Source organism: Hippocampus comes, unplaced genomic scaffold (genome assembly GCF_001891065.2).
Source record: "Hippocampus comes isolate QL1 unplaced genomic scaffold, H_comes_QL1_v1.1 scaffold335, whole genome shotgun sequence".
NCBI lineage: Eukaryota > Metazoa > Chordata > Actinopteri > Syngnathiformes > Syngnathidae > Hippocampus > Hippocampus comes.
Window position 1 is genome coordinate 1,076,365 of NW_017805823.1, and position 19,666 is coordinate 1,096,030.

General features: G+C 41.3%; 4 protein-coding genes across 8 annotated transcripts in view; all 4 read right to left on the bottom strand.

Annotated features, from left to right (window-relative positions):
* Window positions 1-86: 86 nt before the first annotated feature.
* kdf1a (keratinocyte differentiation factor 1a) lies at window positions 87-7,664 on the bottom strand. Of its 2 annotated transcripts, none has more exons than XM_019886438.1 (4): window positions 7,365-7,664; window positions 5,455-6,509; window positions 3,968-4,042; window positions 87-1,350 (listed from the first exon to the last, which is right to left on the bottom strand). In XM_019886438.1, exons 2-4 carry the CDS (start codon window positions 6,485-6,487, stop codon window positions 1,262-1,264), a joined length of 1,197 nt encoding a protein of 398 aa, XP_019741997.1. In that variant the 5' UTR covers window positions 6,488-6,509; window positions 7,365-7,664; the 3' UTR covers window positions 87-1,261. The 2 variants fall into 2 exon arrangements, with proteins under 2 accessions (XP_019741997.1, XP_019741998.1); XM_019886439.1 differs by lacking the exon at window positions 87-1,350 and adding an exon at window positions 1,866-2,405.
* A 1,443-nt stretch (window positions 7,665-9,107) lies between these two features.
* LOC109525676 (trophoblast glycoprotein-like) lies at window positions 9,108-10,595 on the bottom strand. Its single transcript, XM_019886405.1, has 2 exons — window positions 10,313-10,595; window positions 9,108-10,176 (listed from the first exon to the last, which is right to left on the bottom strand). Exons 1-2 carry the CDS (start codon window positions 10,570-10,572, stop codon window positions 9,201-9,203), a joined length of 1,236 nt encoding a protein of 411 aa, XP_019741964.1. The 5' UTR covers window positions 10,573-10,595; the 3' UTR covers window positions 9,108-9,200.
* Window positions 10,596-10,623: 28 nt separating this feature from the next.
* On the bottom strand, window positions 10,624-13,805 carry LOC109525677 (transmembrane protein 222). Its single transcript, XM_019886406.1, has 6 exons — window positions 13,621-13,805; window positions 13,338-13,422; window positions 13,184-13,215; window positions 13,006-13,102; window positions 12,792-12,922; window positions 10,624-11,415 (listed from the first exon to the last, which is right to left on the bottom strand). Exons 1-6 carry the CDS (start codon window positions 13,734-13,736, stop codon window positions 11,328-11,330), a joined length of 549 nt encoding a protein of 182 aa, XP_019741965.1. The 5' UTR covers window positions 13,737-13,805; the 3' UTR covers window positions 10,624-11,327.
* A 1,050-nt stretch (window positions 13,806-14,855) lies between these two features.
* wdtc1 (WD and tetratricopeptide repeats 1) overlaps window positions 14,856-19,666 on the bottom strand; it is a 9,225-nt gene continuing 4,414 nt past the window's right edge. For 2 of the 4 annotated variants that reach the window (XM_019886401.1, XM_019886400.1), the window contains exons 11-16: window positions 19,079-19,136; window positions 18,714-18,893; window positions 18,312-18,541; window positions 17,622-17,787; window positions 17,234-17,426; window positions 14,856-16,704 (exon numbers count right to left, since the gene is read on the bottom strand). In XM_019886401.1, coding sequence (XP_019741960.1) covers window positions 16,507-16,704; window positions 17,234-17,426; window positions 17,622-17,787; window positions 18,312-18,541; window positions 18,714-18,893; window positions 19,079-19,136 — 1,025 coding nt within the window. In that variant the 3' untranslated portion in view covers window positions 14,856-16,506. The remainder of the gene's footprint in view (window positions 16,705-17,233; window positions 17,427-17,621; window positions 17,788-18,311; window positions 18,542-18,713; window positions 18,894-19,078; window positions 19,137-19,666) is intronic. The other 2 variants (XM_019886402.1, XM_019886403.1) reach the window with 2 other exon arrangements.

Here is a 19,666-nt window from a genome sequence, read left to right on the forward strand (position 1 = left end):
TACTTCAGGAACACATTTTTTTTTTTTTTTAAAGACAAAGGGGCCATGGGTCATTCATAGACGAGGTTTATAAAAAAACTATGGAAAACACTTTTTCTTGTTTAATGAGATGTATGAATACATACTTTTAAATAACCACGTTTTGGCAAAAAACAGAAATAAATACAAGACTCTTGATCATGCAAATACTGAGTGGGTCAGATAAAAAAAAAAAAAAAAAACTCATGTAGGTGGTCCACATGCCATACTTTGCCCATCCCCTATACACTTTAACCGCATAAATGTGTTTTTCTTTAATGGAAGCAATACACAACTCATATGAGCATCTTAATTCACATGCAGATAAAAAACAATTACAACCATATACAAATATACATCTTTATTGAACATGAAACAAAGGGAATGGAGATTTTTACCTTATTCAAAATAGCACTCACCACTGAATTTAAAAAAAAAAAAAAAAAAAAAAAAAAAACAACCAAAAAAACATTCAAATGCCACAAGTGGGTTAACAAAGCAAAAAGTAACTGAGAAATATTTACGAGGAAATATGGCTGAATCCTTTAGTCAAAACATGATAGTGTTTTTGAAAAGGCCTGAGTCACTGAGCCCTGACAAAAGTTGAACAATCACATGTATAAGCCTTCAGGTCATTCTGTTCGACCACTCATGTGCTGTAACTGTCAAACCAGCCTGGAGTGTAGACATTCATCTTTTTCAATCATGACACTGCAAATTGACACATGTAACAGGTATAATAATAGTAACATAATAATAATAATAATGATAAAACCTCTCACTTGGTACATGAAATAACTGTTGACTAAGGGAGGTAAATTTATCATGGCATACATTAGCAGCATTGAGACTTACAACTCACCCGGGTTGCAAAAATCCATCGATATAAAATTTTAAACCTCTCAGGGCAATTTGGGAATTTTTCTGGGATCGACTGTAAATGTTGCATTGGCTTGTGTGTGTGTGTGTGTTTGTGTGTGTGTGTGTGTGTGTGTCGTAACACTAAAAGTTAAAAAAATGTATTATGAGTTCTAGCAAAAAAATTAAATGAGGCAGAGCACGGAAAAGCATTCAATTCAAATGTCCAGTTAATTCCCATGGGATGATGTCAAACTTCCCAAATCCCTTAGCGAAACTTCTAACGGAAGTTCCACTCCTTTACTGACAACCACCCAGCAGTGTGTAACAGCATTCGGTAAATGAAAGCGGGAGGATAAAGCCAGCCATGTATTTGGCCATGTCACTAGAGCGCAAGAAGAGGAGCACCTGACGAGTCTGTCTCGGTGTCGTGCAGGGATGGCGAACAGACCATGGCGCTGCTGGAGGAGTATGCTGAAACAGACGCACAGCTATTACTGTATCTCATCTTAGAAACACTTGCTGTTGAAGATTGACACACCTCTGTCAAAAATATGCGCGCGCGCGCGCGTGTGTGTGTGTGTGTGTGTGTGTGTGTGTGTGTGTGTGTGTGTGTGTGTGAGAGGAGGGAGGGGGGGTCAACAGAACAACGATGATTAGTTCAACAAGCATCTTTAAAAGTACAGCTGGGATTTCTGGTTGTGTATGTCATTTCAAAATAATCTGCGGTTTTGATACTACATGTCAGAGTACTGTGGGATAGAGTGGCAAGACAAGACTTGCTTCACATGCATTCGCAGAGTTTTCCATGCATCCATTCTGTTTCTACTGTGTGTGTTCTGTGGCACTTCATAGGGGACCTGGAAGCTAACTCTAATCAAGGTTTTTTTCTAAGGACGATATTTTGGGGTTTCCCAATGGATTTTTTTTTTGTGTGTGTGTGTGGCTTCAACAATTAAAAGCAAAACCGTTTTTTAAAGAATTTCATTGCCCTTCGCAAAGCGTTAAAAAAACTGATTAAAAACCAAAATCAAAAGATGTTTTGGACGGTCATTCCACACAGGCCTAACATCGCTGGACTGGCTGCAACGGTGTTCAACTGACCAAACATGCATGTAGTTTGAATGTGGAAGAAAGTTTGGAGTACCTGGAGACAAAACATGCAAGCATGGGGAAAACACTGGGGAAAAATAGCATGCTGCCTACATCCCACATAGGAAAATGTGTTATATTTTTTGTTAACTGTCAGTTTTTCACCTCCATATTTCAGTCGGAATTATATTACCCCAAAAAGTGATGTTGTTACATGTGGTCATATTTCATACAATTATTTTATACATTGGGGTTTTATATACACTATACACAATCTTACATCTGATACACAAATGTTGAAGAGGGAAGGCGACAATCCCAGGCAGCAAGACAAAAACGTGTAACGCGATACCTCAACCTTTTACACGCCTCCTTGCAGAGCGACAACAAAAAAAAACACGCTGCTGCACCGTAATCCATCTGATCCTAGTTGGCCTCTAAAATGACACAACAAACCACAGGAACATCCTCTGGCATATATTTAATGGGACTTGATCTGCTGGTGCTGTGGGTATCATGTGACCGCTCGACTGGAGGGGTGGACACGGCTTGATCGGTGGGTGTAAGGTGACCGAGAAAATAGGGGATTGTAAAACGCACAGAATGGATGGATGGATGGATGGATTGCTTTATTGTCACTACACATTCGTGCAACGAAATTTCCTTAACAGAATAAGACAGGAATGCAGCACGTTCACTGTTACTTGGGTGCTCTGTTACTGGGAAGCAGGAAAGAAGTGTGTATAAGCATGTGGGTTGAACCACTAATCGTACACTGCTTAATTTAGCTTTGCCTTACTGAAAGCGCCTGGTCCCAACCTTTCTTTGCAACACGTACCAGTTACATTCACCCCAAAAATGACAAAGTGCATCAGTTGTCAGGGGGGTGTTCAGGGTGGCGAAAAATATCGACACTGCGTTTGTAGTGTATTACAATGTCCAGCCGAGCCAGAGTTTTAGTGTAACACATCTACTAGTTTCGCAGGGGGAATTCTGCCGGCAATTTCTTATGGGGTTTTACAGTATATGCACTTCCTCTCATGCCCTGCCCCTCACATGTTGGAAAGGAAACCTACAGTCGCAAATGCACCTTTTCAGCATTTTATTTAATGCAGGGAGAACAGTAAAACACCTAAACACAATGACCAAACTTGCGCAGAAGCTGCTGTATGCCACAGCTCACACCCAGACACTCTCACACGAGGAGGCCCTGCCTCTTAAAGGCACACAGTGGGGCTGAATGATATCAGGAAAAGACTGAATTACAGTTTTTCTGACAGATATTGCAATTTTGAATCCCCCCCCCCCCCCCCAACAAGATTCCGGGCAATATTCATTATTCACAGTAAAATTTAGAAATCCGACAAAAAAAAATCAGACCATCAAAATATTAAAAGAGGCAGTCCTTTTTCCAAGTTGTTTTAAACTGGTTCAATAAAGCAAGAGCAACTGCTTACTGCCATACATACAGGATGTCCACTTTTTCTTCTACGTAATGAACCCAAAAATAAGTTATTATATTCATTGGATATATATTTTTTAATTTCTTGTTCAAATAATCGGTTATTGGAATTTTACTCTACCAAATACTGGAGGCTCAAAAAAATCCATATCGGTCAGGCCAAAGTATTTTTGGTGTGTGTTCAAATATGTTTCATGTGTTCAACGGGAGGCTGGGCGATCATCTGGTTAGCACGCGTGACGCACAGTGCAGAGGTGCAGGGTTTGATTCCGGGCTTTGGCCTTCCTTTGTGGAGTTTACATGTTCTCCCCATGCCTGCTTAGGTTTTCTCCAGGTACTCCGGTTTCCTCCCACATTCCAAAATCATGTTTGGTGGGTACATAGGTGTATTGTATGTAAAATAATTATTTTTAAAAGTTGTTATTCTGGACCAAATATCAACATTCCCTTTTTTGCCCATCTTTTTTTTTTTTGGGCACGCGGACCCACGCGGTGGTTGTGTAGCCTTGTCTTTGACAACGGCTTTGGGGAACTTACTTCTCCCGCTGTAATGTCTCATCTTCCTCGCCAGCTCATCCGACGGCGTCTGCTCCGACACTTTCACCTCTGGAACTATTGATGGGAACAAGAACAGACCAAATGAACAAAAACAAACAAAACAAAAATCCACTGCTGTTCATGTATTTCTTAATGTGTTATTTCAAAGACGGCATAGTTATAAGGAGATGGGAAGTAGGTTATGTGAAGTGATGGAGATGAGATTCAACCAAAGAAAAGTGCTTCAGCTCTTGTTTAAACCCTGTGTGGGCTTAGTATTTGATCAATTTAGCCATTCTCAAACACCGAAAATCACTGCCACAGACAGTTCAGTTGTGTTTAATGTATTAGTTCAATACATTTCCATAAAACCTTCAAGTACTGTTTGATTTTACCCTTTATTTAGGTACACATTTTAACTTTCAGGTGTAATACATTTAAATTCCCGGTAAATCATTTTTACATATTATTTCTCCCCCCCACATTCAAATTATGTTAATATTCAAACTGCAATGTATTAAAATTGCTTACAATAATATGAAATATACATTTTTAAAATAAAACCTCTGTCACATCTAAGAAGTTGAAAAAAAATGATTGTTGACAAGAATTTGTAAAGTGGGTGCAACTAAGTGTTAACTGACTAAGTAGTTATGTAATTCAGGCCAGATGGAGTGCACTGCTTAGCATTTGCTAATGCCTACAACCAAGCAGATGTCTGATATGGCCCATTTCCCCCAATCAGTGTTTACCTGCTCAATACAAAAGTGGCACAAAAGTAAAAATTTAGAAAATTCAGTCTTGCGTCCCGTTGAAAGTAGCGTTGCTCGCACTTTATGATTTGCATCCCTGTTGTATTGCTGATATTTTTGAATGGGTTTTCACTGTGTACTATACAGGCAAGTCTGAATTTAGAGTTGAATGCTTTCTGCATACCATGCTGTTTCTGCGACATGCCAGGCGGCACTGAGGTCTACTGGAAAAGATGCAGAATAATTAAGGACACGAAGAAGAGTTAGAGAAGGTAACGTTTAGTGATACTTGTTGAGAATATATATGCCTGTAGGAACTGATGTATACTCTGTTCGTGTGTTTAAGAAGCACTTGCTTGAAGGGTGATTATTACCGTAACATCCATGCTAATTTCTGCTGACCTGTCTGAGGCACTTCTCATTATATAATTATGATAGCAGTTCTTCATTAGACGACATTATGATTTGGTTGAACATGTCAGTGTCTAAATATATAATAATTGGATTGTCTTTTGTTTCTTCTCAGTAGTATAGCATATTTCAAATGGGAGTGACAACTCAATGGCTTGAGGCTTGAAGCAAGCAGGCAAGTTTTCACAAAGCAAGCGGTTTGGAATGTATCCCCCGTGATACACAGGGGTTCACTGTCATTAAATTAGTACCGGTAGTTTAAACACTAACATTATGTCATATTGCCTATTTTACGATGACATGAGGAAAATATGAGATTCTTACAGTCACTGCTCATGAAGGTGTTGGTCATGGTCTCGTTGCCACTGTCCGGCAGAGTGCCATCGCTGCGCCCATTAGGACGCTGTCCGGCGGAATGACGCCTCTTGTTTTTCTTGCCCTTGCGGGTACTGATGCGGATGACGCCGCGCACCAGCTTGCATTCGGCCTCTTGCTCCTCAAGGTTGTAGTCCTGAGCGATGCTGTATATGAGCTCACTGATCTCGTTGGTCTTGCGGGAGAACGACGAATCCGAGGTGCACTTGGCCAGCTGGTCGATCTGATGCAAGGCATAAAGCTCCAGCAGCTTCTTGGTGATAAGCGAGTCAATATCCGTGCCTGTGTCGCTCATGTCATCCAAGTCATAGTCCTCACGTGATAACAAACTGGTGTTGCTGATGGGCCGCTGGCTCTCGCCCCGGCCCGAGGTTCGGGTCCTCTTGGAGGCCATAACCGGATATCTCACTGACTGACCTGCGATGCGTACATCCGGGTAGCGGAAGCTATCGCTTGTCGGCAACAATTTAACAGATTTAGTGGACTTGTTGGGCTCAAAAGATTTGCTGCCACCGGGGGAGTTGGTCACAGCCATGCCATTAGGAGGCTGGGACTCACTACTTGCTTTAGGGGGATGGTCTGTGGAGCTCTCGTTAATGGGCAAGCAAGGCTCTCGGCTGCCATAAAATCCACAGGTCAATACACAGCAAATAAGGGCCTTACAGCCACTCCAGCCCATAGAGGAGCAGGAGCCACAGGATTGTCTGTTGGTGGGCGTGTTGTCTGCCGAGCCTGGAATGAAGCCAATAGTCTCTGAGCCCTGCCCGGCGCCGTTGCGCGGGTGTGCTTTGCGACCATGTTTGGTCTCTGAGTAGCGGGAGTGATTGTTGTGATGATGCTCTCTGTAGGGATTCTTGTAGGAGTCTGGGTTGTTTGTGCTTTGCCTGAATATTGTCGGCGCCTGACTGTACTTGTCTGCTCTGGAACTATGATGTTTGTGGTGGCGTGATGCCTGCGGGGCCCCACTGCTGTGGCCAGGCATGGCTCAGAACCCCCCTGACCCGCTGAGGGGGGACAATACACATGTAAACACCATCTTCTTAAAATGCTCTCCAACAAGTTAAACCCATTTGCATAACCGGTACTCATTCCAGAAATACAGTATAAGTAGGAGGCCTCTGCTAGCCTAAACATTATCAGAAGCAATGACCTAAACTTACAATCTATATTTTAATATTTGTTCCATTAAAATGTATTAATTTATAACAGTCGATTCCCTTCATTTGTAACTGTTCTCTTGGCACTGCTTCTTGTACACGTACTCGTTATTATTTTTGTCCAATCAGATTTCAGTCTCTATGTGCTGCCAAACAACCTTCCCAAGGAATTCAGAATCAGGAACGCTGGCCAATACAAGAAAATATTTTACCAAGTGTACTGTTCCATTAACCAATAACCATATTCATATTTGCCCTCAAAAGGCCAGTAAACTGGTCCTCACTGACATCAACATTTTTCTTGTTACAGTTAACTTTGACGAGTGTAGTGAACGTCACAGATAGTATATTTAATAATTAGCATCTCCAGTAAATATAGATTATGTTATTTACATGTATTACGTTTGTGTCATCTTATTAGATTCTGAACGGCCCCAGATGATGTGGGTACACGGAACAGTTGCGTCCTATCAATTTTTTTGTATGGATGGTTTTAATAAATAAGATGTGAAAGTGGTGAATTAAGTCCCTCCTGAATGGACGCAGAAAGGTAACGTGGGGACGTTACTACAATTTAATGTAATAATGCAGGCTCATTTTCGTCCCGCCCTTATAAGCCTGATCATTGGCAAAATAGTTACACACGCCAAAACCAAGCAAACGCCTCGCTCGTAAATGCCAACAAACAAATCGTGTACTTACTGCATAGGAGTCACCAGTTGAGTTTAACTTTTATGGGGGAGCCAAGGGCGGAAGTTGCAGAAAGAAAAGTTTCTCTATTGGCGAGTCAAACTGAAACAACCGACCACATACAAAAAAGTCAAGTTACGCTGGCCAAACAAAAAAAAATCGACCAAAATGAAGTGGCGCCTCCATAGAAAATTCTAAGAGGACTCATTCGAGTTGTCCTTTCGGTAGAATTTGTTGTCGTTCAGTGTTTAGCAACTACCTACGGCTGCGGCTAATCCCTGGCTGCTGTTACCTCAGGTAAGTGTTGACGTCACGCCGGGCGGGTATTAATGCGCAGAGGAGCGGAAGACAGAGACGTTAAACGTGGATGCAAAACGCTCATAAGAGATTTCAAGGAACTCCTTTTAAAAACTTTCATCAATATATTAAGCGAGGGGGCTCTCATCCGTTCTGTAAATACACACAAACACAGACAACAATGTGGCGGACACACAGCCGAGCCAGCAAATTAATTCCCAACAAAATCTTTCATTCTGCCCTATTTTCCCCACTATGGAAGCATTTAATCATTTTCACATCCAATGGAAAAACAATAGCGCTACCCCACCTGCAATAGAATGTGAGTCACATGAAGTCTTGCTGCTGCACACGCTGGAAAACAAGTATGCCATGAAAAAGAAAAAAACAAAGACTACAACAAACGTATTAATTTCATGTGCAATTAACATTTAATGTCAGTATCTCAGAAACAGCCTTTTATGCAATATTAATTACAGATGTAAAACTAATTAAACTTATATGCTGTACGTACATTAAGGATACTGTATATGTATATGATTAGATTTAAAGATTTATAATGTTCTATAAAGTACGTCAATTCACTGAACAAATTCTATTCCGATATCATGTGCTACCATACAAGAAATGTATCGGAAATTTGGCCTTTACAAAGATTATCTTATATGACAGGAAACTGTAGTTAGTTTGCCTCAAAGGTTTGAGGCTCTGGGTTTGAGTCTTTGTCGGTGAGAGTTTGCATATCTGCTCCTCCTATATATAAAAAAACAAAACAAAAAAAACAACTGCTTTTTGGGTTATTTAAACGCTCTTACATTGTGGGAATGTGAACAGTTGCTTTGTGCCAAATAATTGACTGGAAACCTGTCCGGGGTGTAGCCTGACCTTAGCCTAAATCAGCTAGGTTAGGCTCCAGCTCACCCGCGACCCAAATGAGGACAAGCTCAATGGCAAATGAGCAGATAGAAATACTTGCTAATTAAGGCCTATATCCATCCAGCCATCCCTTCATTTTTGTACCTCACTAAGGTTGCATCCAACGTGCTGCCCATTATATTTACAGTTATTATAAATGGTGAAACCAATGTCAGTATGATGCAGTGCTATTGTCCACTGCTGCATAAGACAAAGTAGTGCCACAATAGGAAATCTAATGTCAAATTAATACATTGGCAAATGTCAATAGAAAGTGTACATTGATATGCAAAGATTTATCTTTGCAAAGGCAAAAATTCTTGATACTGTATTGTATCCTATTTGATTGGAAAGTGTACCTAATGTAGTGGTTGAGTCACAATGTTACCTAATGATATAATAAAAACACACCAAAACAAAACATAATTTAAAGTTATTTTTGCATGTTTGACAATCATATGCACTCTATTCCATTAAAATACAGGTTACTGCATGTAAAAAAAAAAAAAAAAAATTCCAGTCAGTGCCATCTAAGCATGAAGGCACTTTTAAGGTTAAGTTTATTACGTTTAGCTGCAGTACATGCAGAAGCTCTGAGACAAAAAAACAAACTAAACCTACTGGCATTCAACTAGTCTACAAGACATTTCTAGCTTCAGAAGTAGATTTTAGAGGGTTGACCTGTGCGTCTTCGGCAACAATACAAGTGTCATCTGGTGGCTCCTGTGACAGAGATATTTCTACATGCTGACGTGCCCTGCTGATGCCGTTGTGGGCTGAGATGTGCCCCAAGCGTGGATCTGAGTCAATCTCATATCGATAGTGATATCCCTCCATGACATCATGACATGCATCTCTCATTTCAATTATCCACCTCTTCATGCCTTTACGATTCAGGTAGAGTACGAAGAGGAAGACCATGCCCACAAAGCCCAGCACGAGCCCAAGGAAGACATACGACGTCTGTAGGCTAAGGTCACTAATCTCTGTTTGGGTGGGAACAATGCATCCGATGGCCCTCAACCCAAGTCCTCTGAGCTGGCTGTTGGTCAACCCCTTTGGTGAGATGCACCTCACAGAGTCTACATCTATTTGAGCCCGTGAATTATTCAACCAAGCCACAAAATTCTGGATCTCACAGGAGCAGGAGTAGGGATTTTTACCCAAAAGGATCCGAATGCTTCCGAGCTTCTCCAGCTCTTTGAGATCATCAGTCCCGAATGTCCTGAAGGCATTGTGTGACAAGTCAAGCAGCTCTAGGTTGTTCATGCCGGAGAAGGTTCCGCTGTAGACTGCCACCAGAGAGTTGTTGCTAAGGAAGAGCTGCTGCAGACTGAGCAGGTCAGAGAATATCCCCGGGGGAAGCAGAGCAAGGTGATTCCCGGAGAGGTCAAGACAGAGGAGCCCCCGGAGGTCCCCCCAGCGGAGAGCCGTGGTGAGGTCTGTCAGTGCGGTGAAGTTGTAGAGCGAGCGGCTCAAGTTGAGCTCTTGCAGAGGACTCCCGGGGATGCTCAGAGCTTCCGGATGGATAACTGACAACTGGTTACCGCTGAGGTCCAGGAAGTGCAGGTTGATGAGAGCAGAGAAGCTGTGTGATGCCATCTGTGTCATCCTGAGGGGACAACTTCCATGGTTAACCATTTGAAAAATGTACGATTGTTAATAAACACACACAAAATGTTCTTGTTAGATTTACACAGCTTGAAAGCCATTTTGTCTCAACATGAACGAATATGGTGCATTCTCACCTATTATTGCTTAAAATGACCTTGGAAACATTCTCCAGCTCTTTAAAGGAATCAGGTCCAATTCTGTGAATAGTATTCTCCGTGATGATGACAGTCTTTGCATATCCTGGAATAATTTGTGGCACCATCAGAAGATCCGTAGACACACATTTCACTGTGCGTGTGACAGCAAAACACTCACAGCCACCAGGACACTCTGAGCACCGGGACTGGGCACAAAATAGTAATCCCAAAAGCACCCAAACTGCTGAAATACTCATTGCTAAACAGTCTCCAATATAGAACTACAAAAAAAAAAAGACAGACCGGAATAAAGACAGTCTATATTTTAATGCAGCGGATCTCACAAAGTAATGCCAACATGAGTAAAAAGCTCCCGAGCAATAGTCCCTCCTCATCTGCTGCACTCTGGGAATAAAGGGTCTTGTAAATTGATGGCAGAGCTTGTATTGCAGAATCTGCTGGATGAAAAAATGTGTGTAGTCCCCTTAAAGCTACAGCGGACAATCAGAGCAGCCACATTGTAATACACATACAAACGTATTTTGCTTGTTTGATGCTAAAATTACATTCCTGAATGAAGCTATACAGTCTCTAAGCATTGAACAAAATATGCATCCTACCTTAAAAAAAAAAAAAAAAAATACAATAAACACATTTATCTACTCAGGGTCATTTTTCCTTCAAATGGGTCATTCATCCTTCTGTCTTTGCAGCGCTTTGTATCACCTACTTTCTTTAATAACTGATGAATACTTTCAGCATTGAGATTGTATCGCGATACACATTGTCATTTCCTTTCTTCATCACTGGAATGCACATTAGCCGGTCTGGAAACACGTTCATTATGAAAAATACATGTTAAACTCAGCATAACATCAAAGAGCCCGAGCAGAAAAGAATCTAACATTTGCTTGCAATACTTTACAGCATACAAATCACCACTGCCAAAATCTCAATCAAACATAAGATGTGTCAAAGAAATTGTTATAAATGTGTCTCCTGGTGTAGTGTATTACTGAAGGTTGAATGTTAGGACGACCATGCCGATTACAACGGAGAGAATGATGAAGGGTAGCCAGGTCTTGAGGAACGCGGACCAACTAAAGGATACAAAGAGGGCAAAGAACATTAGAGGGCTTGTCAACTACAAACTTGTATATTGTGCAAAGCCCCCCACTAACACCCACCCCCTGGATCATGGAGAGACAATGACATGGCCCAGTGTCTTTTTTCCCCCATGCTTGATGTCCGACTGTCCTTCCTCCCACCTCACCCCCACCACCTAGTGCAGTGAGCCCCAGCGGAGAAGTAACCTCCAGTGGTGGCACGTGTGTGAGTGCTTCTGTCAGTGATAGATTGCATGGCACCCCCTGTTTTACACAGATTCCTGTGGCGTCGAAGTGGATGTGCGTAGGCAGCACAAACTGTGACGCCAGCATTCTCTATGTGGGTCAACGGAGAATAATGAGGGGGTGACTCTCAGCCATATGTCTGTATGAGGCAGAAAAGTGGGCTTAATAAACGTCCTGTGCACATTCGTGATATAGATGCTTCAACCACTACTGCCCGAGCACCAAAATACACACTGCAAAATAAATTAAGGTGAAACCTGCCTAAAATATGGATAGCTTAAAATGGAACCTCAAAAGTTGAACAAAGACGCTGCTCGACCTCCACTTGGTTCTTTTTGTCCCGTGATAAAGAGAGGGGTTTGTCCTTTGTGCTAACAATTGCAACATATCCCAACGACCATAGCAGTTGGATATGTCGCTTTTTCATTGCAAAGGCAGATACGTTGTTAAGTGTCATTTCAAACGCTGATAGTTGTTAAGTGTCAATAACTAGATTACTGGCAGTTTCTGCAAAGTTTTGAGTTGACTTTGACAATCTGTAGAGATGGAGAAGTACATGGAGACTATAGATAGGCAGATGAGTGTTTGATTCGAGCTTTAGATCCTCATATAAATAAGATAAGTATTGTATAAACCTCCAAAAGTAAGACCGGGTTGGTGACTCGAAAGTAATGTATAAACTTCCAAAAGTAAGACCGGGTTGGTGACTCGAAAGTAAGTATTACCCATTTTGTCTGTCTCTCTGTCTGTCTGTCTGTCTGTCTCTCTCTCTCTTTCTCCACACACACACACACACACACACACACACACACACACACACACACACACACACACACACACACACGTGTAAATAACATTTTTCCATTGAATGTGCTCTGTAGGCATATTAGTAAACAGAAAATGAAAATTAATAAATACATTCTCTAAAAAAAAAACATGTTATTACCACAAAACAAAATTGACTAATGGATGGTTGGGTGGATGTATGGATGGACGGATTTGAATGATGTGCTCCAATGGTTCAATTGGCCAATTGTGAGCCTTTGTAGAGGTGGCTCCGTTTGCAAATGAACTCTGCAATTTAATTATTGTTGGTAAAACGTGAATGTGTTGTCAATGCTTACCTCACATATTTGCCATGAATGAGGGATCCAAAGCACAAGTTGATCATGTTCCAAGAGGAGCTGTTGTCATAGCGCATTAAATTGAGGGCCATGGCGACGTGGGAATGGCAGTTATCAAAACACAGGTTGTGCTTTAACAAACACAAAAGTAGTTATTAAAATTTTAATTCTGCTTCAGAATTTATGATTAAATGTCCAGATTGATATTTCTTACCTGCCTGCTTTTGTATTCCTCAGATGCATCATATACTGCTTTGTCCCAAGTCGCAGCACCATTGCCACGCACTTTGTTAACATCAAGCTTCCAGTACCTAAGTATGGGAAGATTTAATTTATTCTTGGTCACTATTATTGGCATTGGTATCATTATAATTATCAGATTTATTACTTACTTTGTTGGTCTCCCGAAACCCATATTGTCCTCCTGGAAAATTGAAACATTCAGTCCATATATGGATTCGTGTAAAATCAACGACTAATGACAATTTAAACAATGCCAAATATTATTTATATTCCTTATGGGGTCGATAGATCAACGATACCAACCGAGACAAAGTAAGATCCTGCAAAATCTCTGATGATTCCGGAAGAGGTGCATATCCCCATATGGCCGATGAAAGGCAGCACCCACCTGCAGAATGAAAACAGACGTCATTTCTCATAAAGATCGACTGAAAACATTATACTTGTTCAATTCTTAGAGCAGTTCAATAGTTAGGGACAGTGAGATGCAAAGATACTTAATGCCCGTTGGTGAATGAAATAATACATCCGACGTGGCCAAACTGAACGCTGCTAACTAGCAATAGCTCGAGCGTTAGCTTCTTACGACAAAATAGGAATGGGAGTCCAGACGATGGAATAGGGGTAGCGGGTGCTCTTTTTGTCGTTTAAGAAATCTCCGTGGTAGTTCTTCATTATGACGACGTTGTGCGCTTCCGCCATCACCGATCGACCTCTGACGGGTTAACGATGACGGTGATGTACAGCAGGCAACTAGGCAGTGCGTGATCGCGTCACCGTGGACGGATCTGCAGTCCATGAACGCAGCATCGCTCTATTCAGCGGTTCAAGAAAATGGATGGACTTCAAGACTCCTTGCCATTCGAAACGATGACATATGTATTGTATTACGGCTAGTACATACATGTCTATACAAAGGGCACTTTATTCCAGCACCCACATGAACCATTAGGGGTGAGCCATCTTTCATGGCCACAACACAATCAGAAGCACTGACCTAAATGTACAATTTATTCTAATATTTGTTAAATGAAATTGCATTCATGTATTCCCGAGTCTATACTATTTTTTTTCATCCTGATTGGTTAGTCAGTGCAATTCTTGTTACAGTTTTGACAAGCCAAAGATCCATCGTGATCTGCTCAAATGAATACTTCCATTCATTATCCGAGCTGTTTATTTTATTTATTTTTGATTTTTTTTTTCTCATATCCCGGAATATTCTCCACTGCTCCAGATGTACAGTAGGCTACGTTGCACAGTTGCAAGTTGTCAAACATTTGCATATTTGTTTCTAAAGGCTTACTTATGAAGTGATATTAAAACACTTCATTATAAGCCTGCTTTCACCACAAGAACTTTAGCCTAGAACTACAACATTTTCGAGGAACCTTCCATGTTCATACCATATGACCTCTCCTAAAAATAAAGTTCCTGGTCCATTTTTTTTAGGTGGAAAAATACCCTGCTGGCAGATTTAGGCCCAGGGACCTTTGGGACTGAACATATCGGATTCATGAAAACTAGATTGTTTTACTTTTCGGGTCTGTTCATCATTCACACTGCCTAGTCAGCTTCTAACTTTATCACTGTAAACTCCGCTGAAGCTGGGTGACCTCATTATCGTACAATATATGGCACATGTGTTGCCCCAATGGTGATTTGCTGTACACACAATTGTTTCATCGTCAGCAAAAGCAGATGGTGAATATGTCATTGATGTATGAGTACAATACCAGGTTGAAAGCATGGCCTCGCTTTCAGTACCTCTCTGCTAACTTAATTTATTTTCAACGGTACTGCGGGAGAAAAAACACAAGCAAGATTTCTGTTATTTTATTATTTAAAGTTTGTGTCTGTGATTCCAGCAAACAGTATCATAATGACTCAAAAAGAAATAGGTGAACTCGATGAACAAAGTAAAACACATGTAAGCCTACTTTTGCATATGTTAACATTTATTCACTTTAGAGCATCGAAGTGTAGAGTAGCCAAGGATGAGAGCTAGCGACACGCAGCAGTTGTTATCAAATACTTGGTGCATACTCATCACAGCCTCAAAGCATGTGTCCACTTTCAACAAACAAAAAATATTTTCACACTAAATTGCATTTGAAATCAAGAGGACTTCAAATGGAAAATTAACTAAGTAGGTTCAATTAACCTACTTAATTGTCTAAATGAACTGTCTCTGGCTGAATGAATTATATGAAACGTCCCATTTTTGGGATTAAACAAACACAAATCCTTGGCCATTTGACTGATGGAGGGAAAACTTTGGCAGAAGACAATTCTTACAAGCTTGTTAACCAAACAAAGCTCATCCATATCCTTGCGACATGCAACTTTCATTAGATGAAGAATGACATTTCATTGCAGGCTTCGAGAACTCCAATTGAAAAGTCAAGACTCTAGGCAACAAGCCGATTGTACGTCCTTTCTGAGATGTGTGCACCCTTCAACTGTGACATGATCCTCCAACAAGGTCAGTGCCGCTGCAGGGCCACAGTAACCTGAAAATAGGTAATTGGGCACCTCTCCTTTGACACCCAACATAAACCTGAGGGAGAAGTGCAGAACTTGCCCATCTGTGTGACAAACTGGGGGAGATGTGCGAGGTGTCTGCGTGGCAACACAGATTAAGTTGAGAGAGGCTATCGTGTAATAGAAACGAGGGCAAATTAGGGCTCAATCAGAAACGGGCACAGAGCTTTGCTTACTACTTCCATTTCTACAGAATGGCCATCAGCTCGCCTTAGCTTGGTCTACATTGCACTTGTCCATCTGAGCTGTCCTCATCATCAGAACCATCTGGGCCTACGCCACGCAATCCTGCGGTACGATAGCCCATGTTGAGCAGCATAACCTCCAGTGGATCCGCGTTCATTCGCCGCTGGTTGGCCTGAGCTGCACCTTCCATGTCCTCTACCACTCGGCCATTTTCGCTCTCGGTCTATCAGGAAACAAAGGAATGAATTAATGAGTGACGGAGACAAGAAGGAAAAGCTACACTTCTTGGACAAAAAAAAAAAACCATCAAAAACTTTGGAAGGGAGGTTCTCGGTTTATGATTGTATGGATTGACATTTTTTTCAAGGCCCAGTTACCAATGCACTTACTGTTGATTTTATTGTTTTATATTTTTGGTCAAGAACTGTTTTTCATACTGTTTGCTACAAGGTTTGTTCAAAGTTGCAACCAGTTTTTCTTGTCGGCAGGATATTTTTTTAAATGTTCAAAATAGGTAAGTGGGCACCTCTCCTCTGACACCCAACATAAACCTCAGGGAGCAGTGCAGAACTTGCCCATCTGTGTGACAAACTGGGGGAGATGTGCGAGGTGTCTGCCTGGCAACACAGAGTGAGTTGAGAGGCTACAGTGTGATAGAAAGGAGGGCAAATTGGGGCTCAAACAAACGGGGCACAGCGCTTTGCTTACTACTTCCATTCTACAGAATGGCCATCAGCTCGTTTTAGCTTGGTCTACATTGCATTTGTCCATCTGAGGTGTCCTCATCATCAGAACCATCTGGGCCTACGCCACGCAATCCTGCGGTACGATAGCCCATGTTGAGCAGCATAACCTCCAGTGGATCCGCGTTCATTCGCCGCTGGTTGGCCTGAGCTGCACCTTCCATGTCCTCTACCACTCGGCCATTTTCGCTCTCGGTCTGTCAGAAAACAAAAGAATGAACGAGTGACGGAGACAAGAGGGAAAAGCTATACTTTGTGGACATTTAGAAGAAAAAAAAAAATCAAAAACTTTGGAAGGGAGGTTCTCAGTTTATATTTGTATTGATTGACATTTTTTTAAGGCTCAGTTACCACTGCATCTACTGTTGATTTTATTGTTTTATATTTATGGTCTAGAACTGTTTTTCATACTGTTTACGATAAGGTTTGTTCAAAGTCACAACCAGTTTTTCTTGTCAGCAGGATATTTTTTAAATGTTCAAAATAGCTAAGTGGGCACCTCTCCTTTGACACCCAGCATGATGAAAATTTCCTGGTGACAAGAAAAACTTTTTGCAACCGCTAAACCTGTTGTTTCACGTCCGGCGAACAACGTCTTTTGTGACCTTGAATGAGCCCAGATGAAAAATAAACATTTGACCATGCGAAAACACTTGCCAACCTTCGCCGCTCAGTGAGACACGGGCTTAAAACTTTCATGCATTCATCCAAACACAAGTTGCTTACCTCTGGTCTAGGGTTCCATAATCGGACCACAGGGTCAATACCACTCGAGGCCAGGAAGCAGCAGGTCGGGTGAGGCTGCAAACAGTTGACTATGGACTCGTCCCCTTGCATGATACGCACCAGATTTGTTGTCTCCTTTTCCCAGATAAAGAACGAGCCATCGTCTGACCCGCTGACGATGTACTGGCCTTTGCTGCGCAGGAAAGATTTGGAGTCAGACTGACCCTATGAACTTGGAATTAGACAATAGAGTGACTGTTTGATATTGGCGTTTCATTCAGTTTCTAATGCAAAACTACATTTAAAAAACACTTTTTTCAAAGAGTCACTGCTGACTGTTTTATTTGCAGTGCTTGCAACTGGCCTTGAGTGAGCTCTCATCACTGACCTTCCAAAGAAGTTGGCTTCTTTTATATCCGTGGTGGTGTTGCAGTGACCACAGTATCTGTGCTTATAGTCCAAGCTTTGCTCTCGAAAAACAAACTCATCCATGGGGATGGGGTCCAACTGACTAATTGAATGGAATCGGAGGGAGCTGTTGGAATCATCTTCTGCTGGTTAGAGATAAAAAATTATGTCACTCATGCAAACACAAAAATAAGTATTTAATTTTTACTTACATAGAAAATAAAGTCAAGAACAGACCACAATTAAGACTTGCCTAGTGCCAGAAAAAAAAAACAGTTCATTTCTAAATCACTGAAAATTGCATTCAAATCCAAGAATTGACTGCCATTTCCACATAAACAACATTACATTTGTTGCAGCCCCAACTAAGATTGCTATGTTCAATTATTATTTAGTTTTTCACATTACTGCAAATGAAAAAAAAATTGGGATGTCTGGCCAAGGTATTATGCATACATTTCTGAAATGTATCAGTGCATTATGCAAGAATTTTGATGACATATTTTAAACATACACAGGAGATGAAAGATTCAAAACCAAATTGGGATATTTTGACCTTGGCAATGTTCTTCTCCACTGATGGCCATTCTAGTTTTAGTAAATGACGATAAACGAGGAATGAGAAATCTATGCATTAAACAAGGGACAGCATCAAAGACTTTTAGCCCACCTGATTTTGTGTTTGAGAAGGCCTTGATATCCTTATCCAAAGCATCACACGCAGTGCTGTGGGCTTGCTCTGGAAATTTTTCTTTGAAATCGTTGAGGCATTTCAGTGCTTTAGACACATACTTGAGCTCAAATAGACACCGTGCAAGTCTGAAATGAGCCTTCAGATGATCCGGGTTTAGCGTCAGTGCCTTCAAACAATCCTTGAGTGCGTCATAGTGGTCTCCATCCCTACAACATTTACAAACATGGAGAATTTACAAACATGGAGAACCGAGATAAATTCCTGGTGCTTTTTCTATTTTTAACGTACTTGGCCAATAAAGACGATTCTGAATAGAAGATGATGATTGGATATCATGCAGGGATTTGACATCACGTCATATAACAGAATGACTCCTACCATTTCCGCTTCATGTAGGCTGCAGCCCGGTTTCCGTAGAGAATGGCGTTGCAGCTGGAATGATTAATTCCTAAACTATACAGTTGGATGGCCTGCGTCCAATGCTGCCGTGCAAACGCATCATTTGCTTGTTGTTTGATCTTTTCCAAATGTGGAGGAAGATCAGAGAAGCTGCAACAGCTAGAAAGACAGCATGAATATTTACTGTGCCGAGTTTACAGACCGGTACTTTCTCTTGCGAAAGGTTATGGTTCTGAAAACAATCATTTGTGGTCAGGTTTCATGAAATATTGTGCCGTTAAAAGAAAATCATTGCTTCAAAAACAATTCAAATGTCGTCGTCAATGGACAGCATTAAAATTTACCTAAGTTGTATCTTGCTATTATGGACACCGTTGGTTGTCTTCCCATTCTGCACATCTCCTAGAATCCACAACATCACAAAAAATGCATTACATCCAGTTGACTTATGTAATGTACACCATTGAGGTTATCCTAGAGCCACAATACAAACAAATGTTTCCTCCCCTATTCTAGCTATGACCGCTACAGGTACGACCAGCCTATGTAGTGTGCTGGAATTTTTGTGCTGTCACAAAGGTGTGAGGTCAGATGTTGTCGCCTACTATCGAATGTATTTGCTGGGTCGAGGCCACTTCTCTCAAGCTCTTCCTGGAACCGAAAGGAGCATTTCTGAAACTGTTCTCAGTTGGAAGCAAAGGATTGTCTAAAACGTCTTGGTTTCATGAAAAAATTAAAAGCTCAAGTCAAACTCTTCATGGAGTAGTTGCCGATTGGGTGTGCTGATTATGAGGCATATACAAATTCATTAGATCATCAGTCAGTATAAGGTTTATGCCACCGCTAAATTAACAGCAGTGGTAATAATAATAACAATTACCGTGTGTGTGTGTGTGTGTGTGTGTGTGTGTGTGTGTGTGTATATATATATA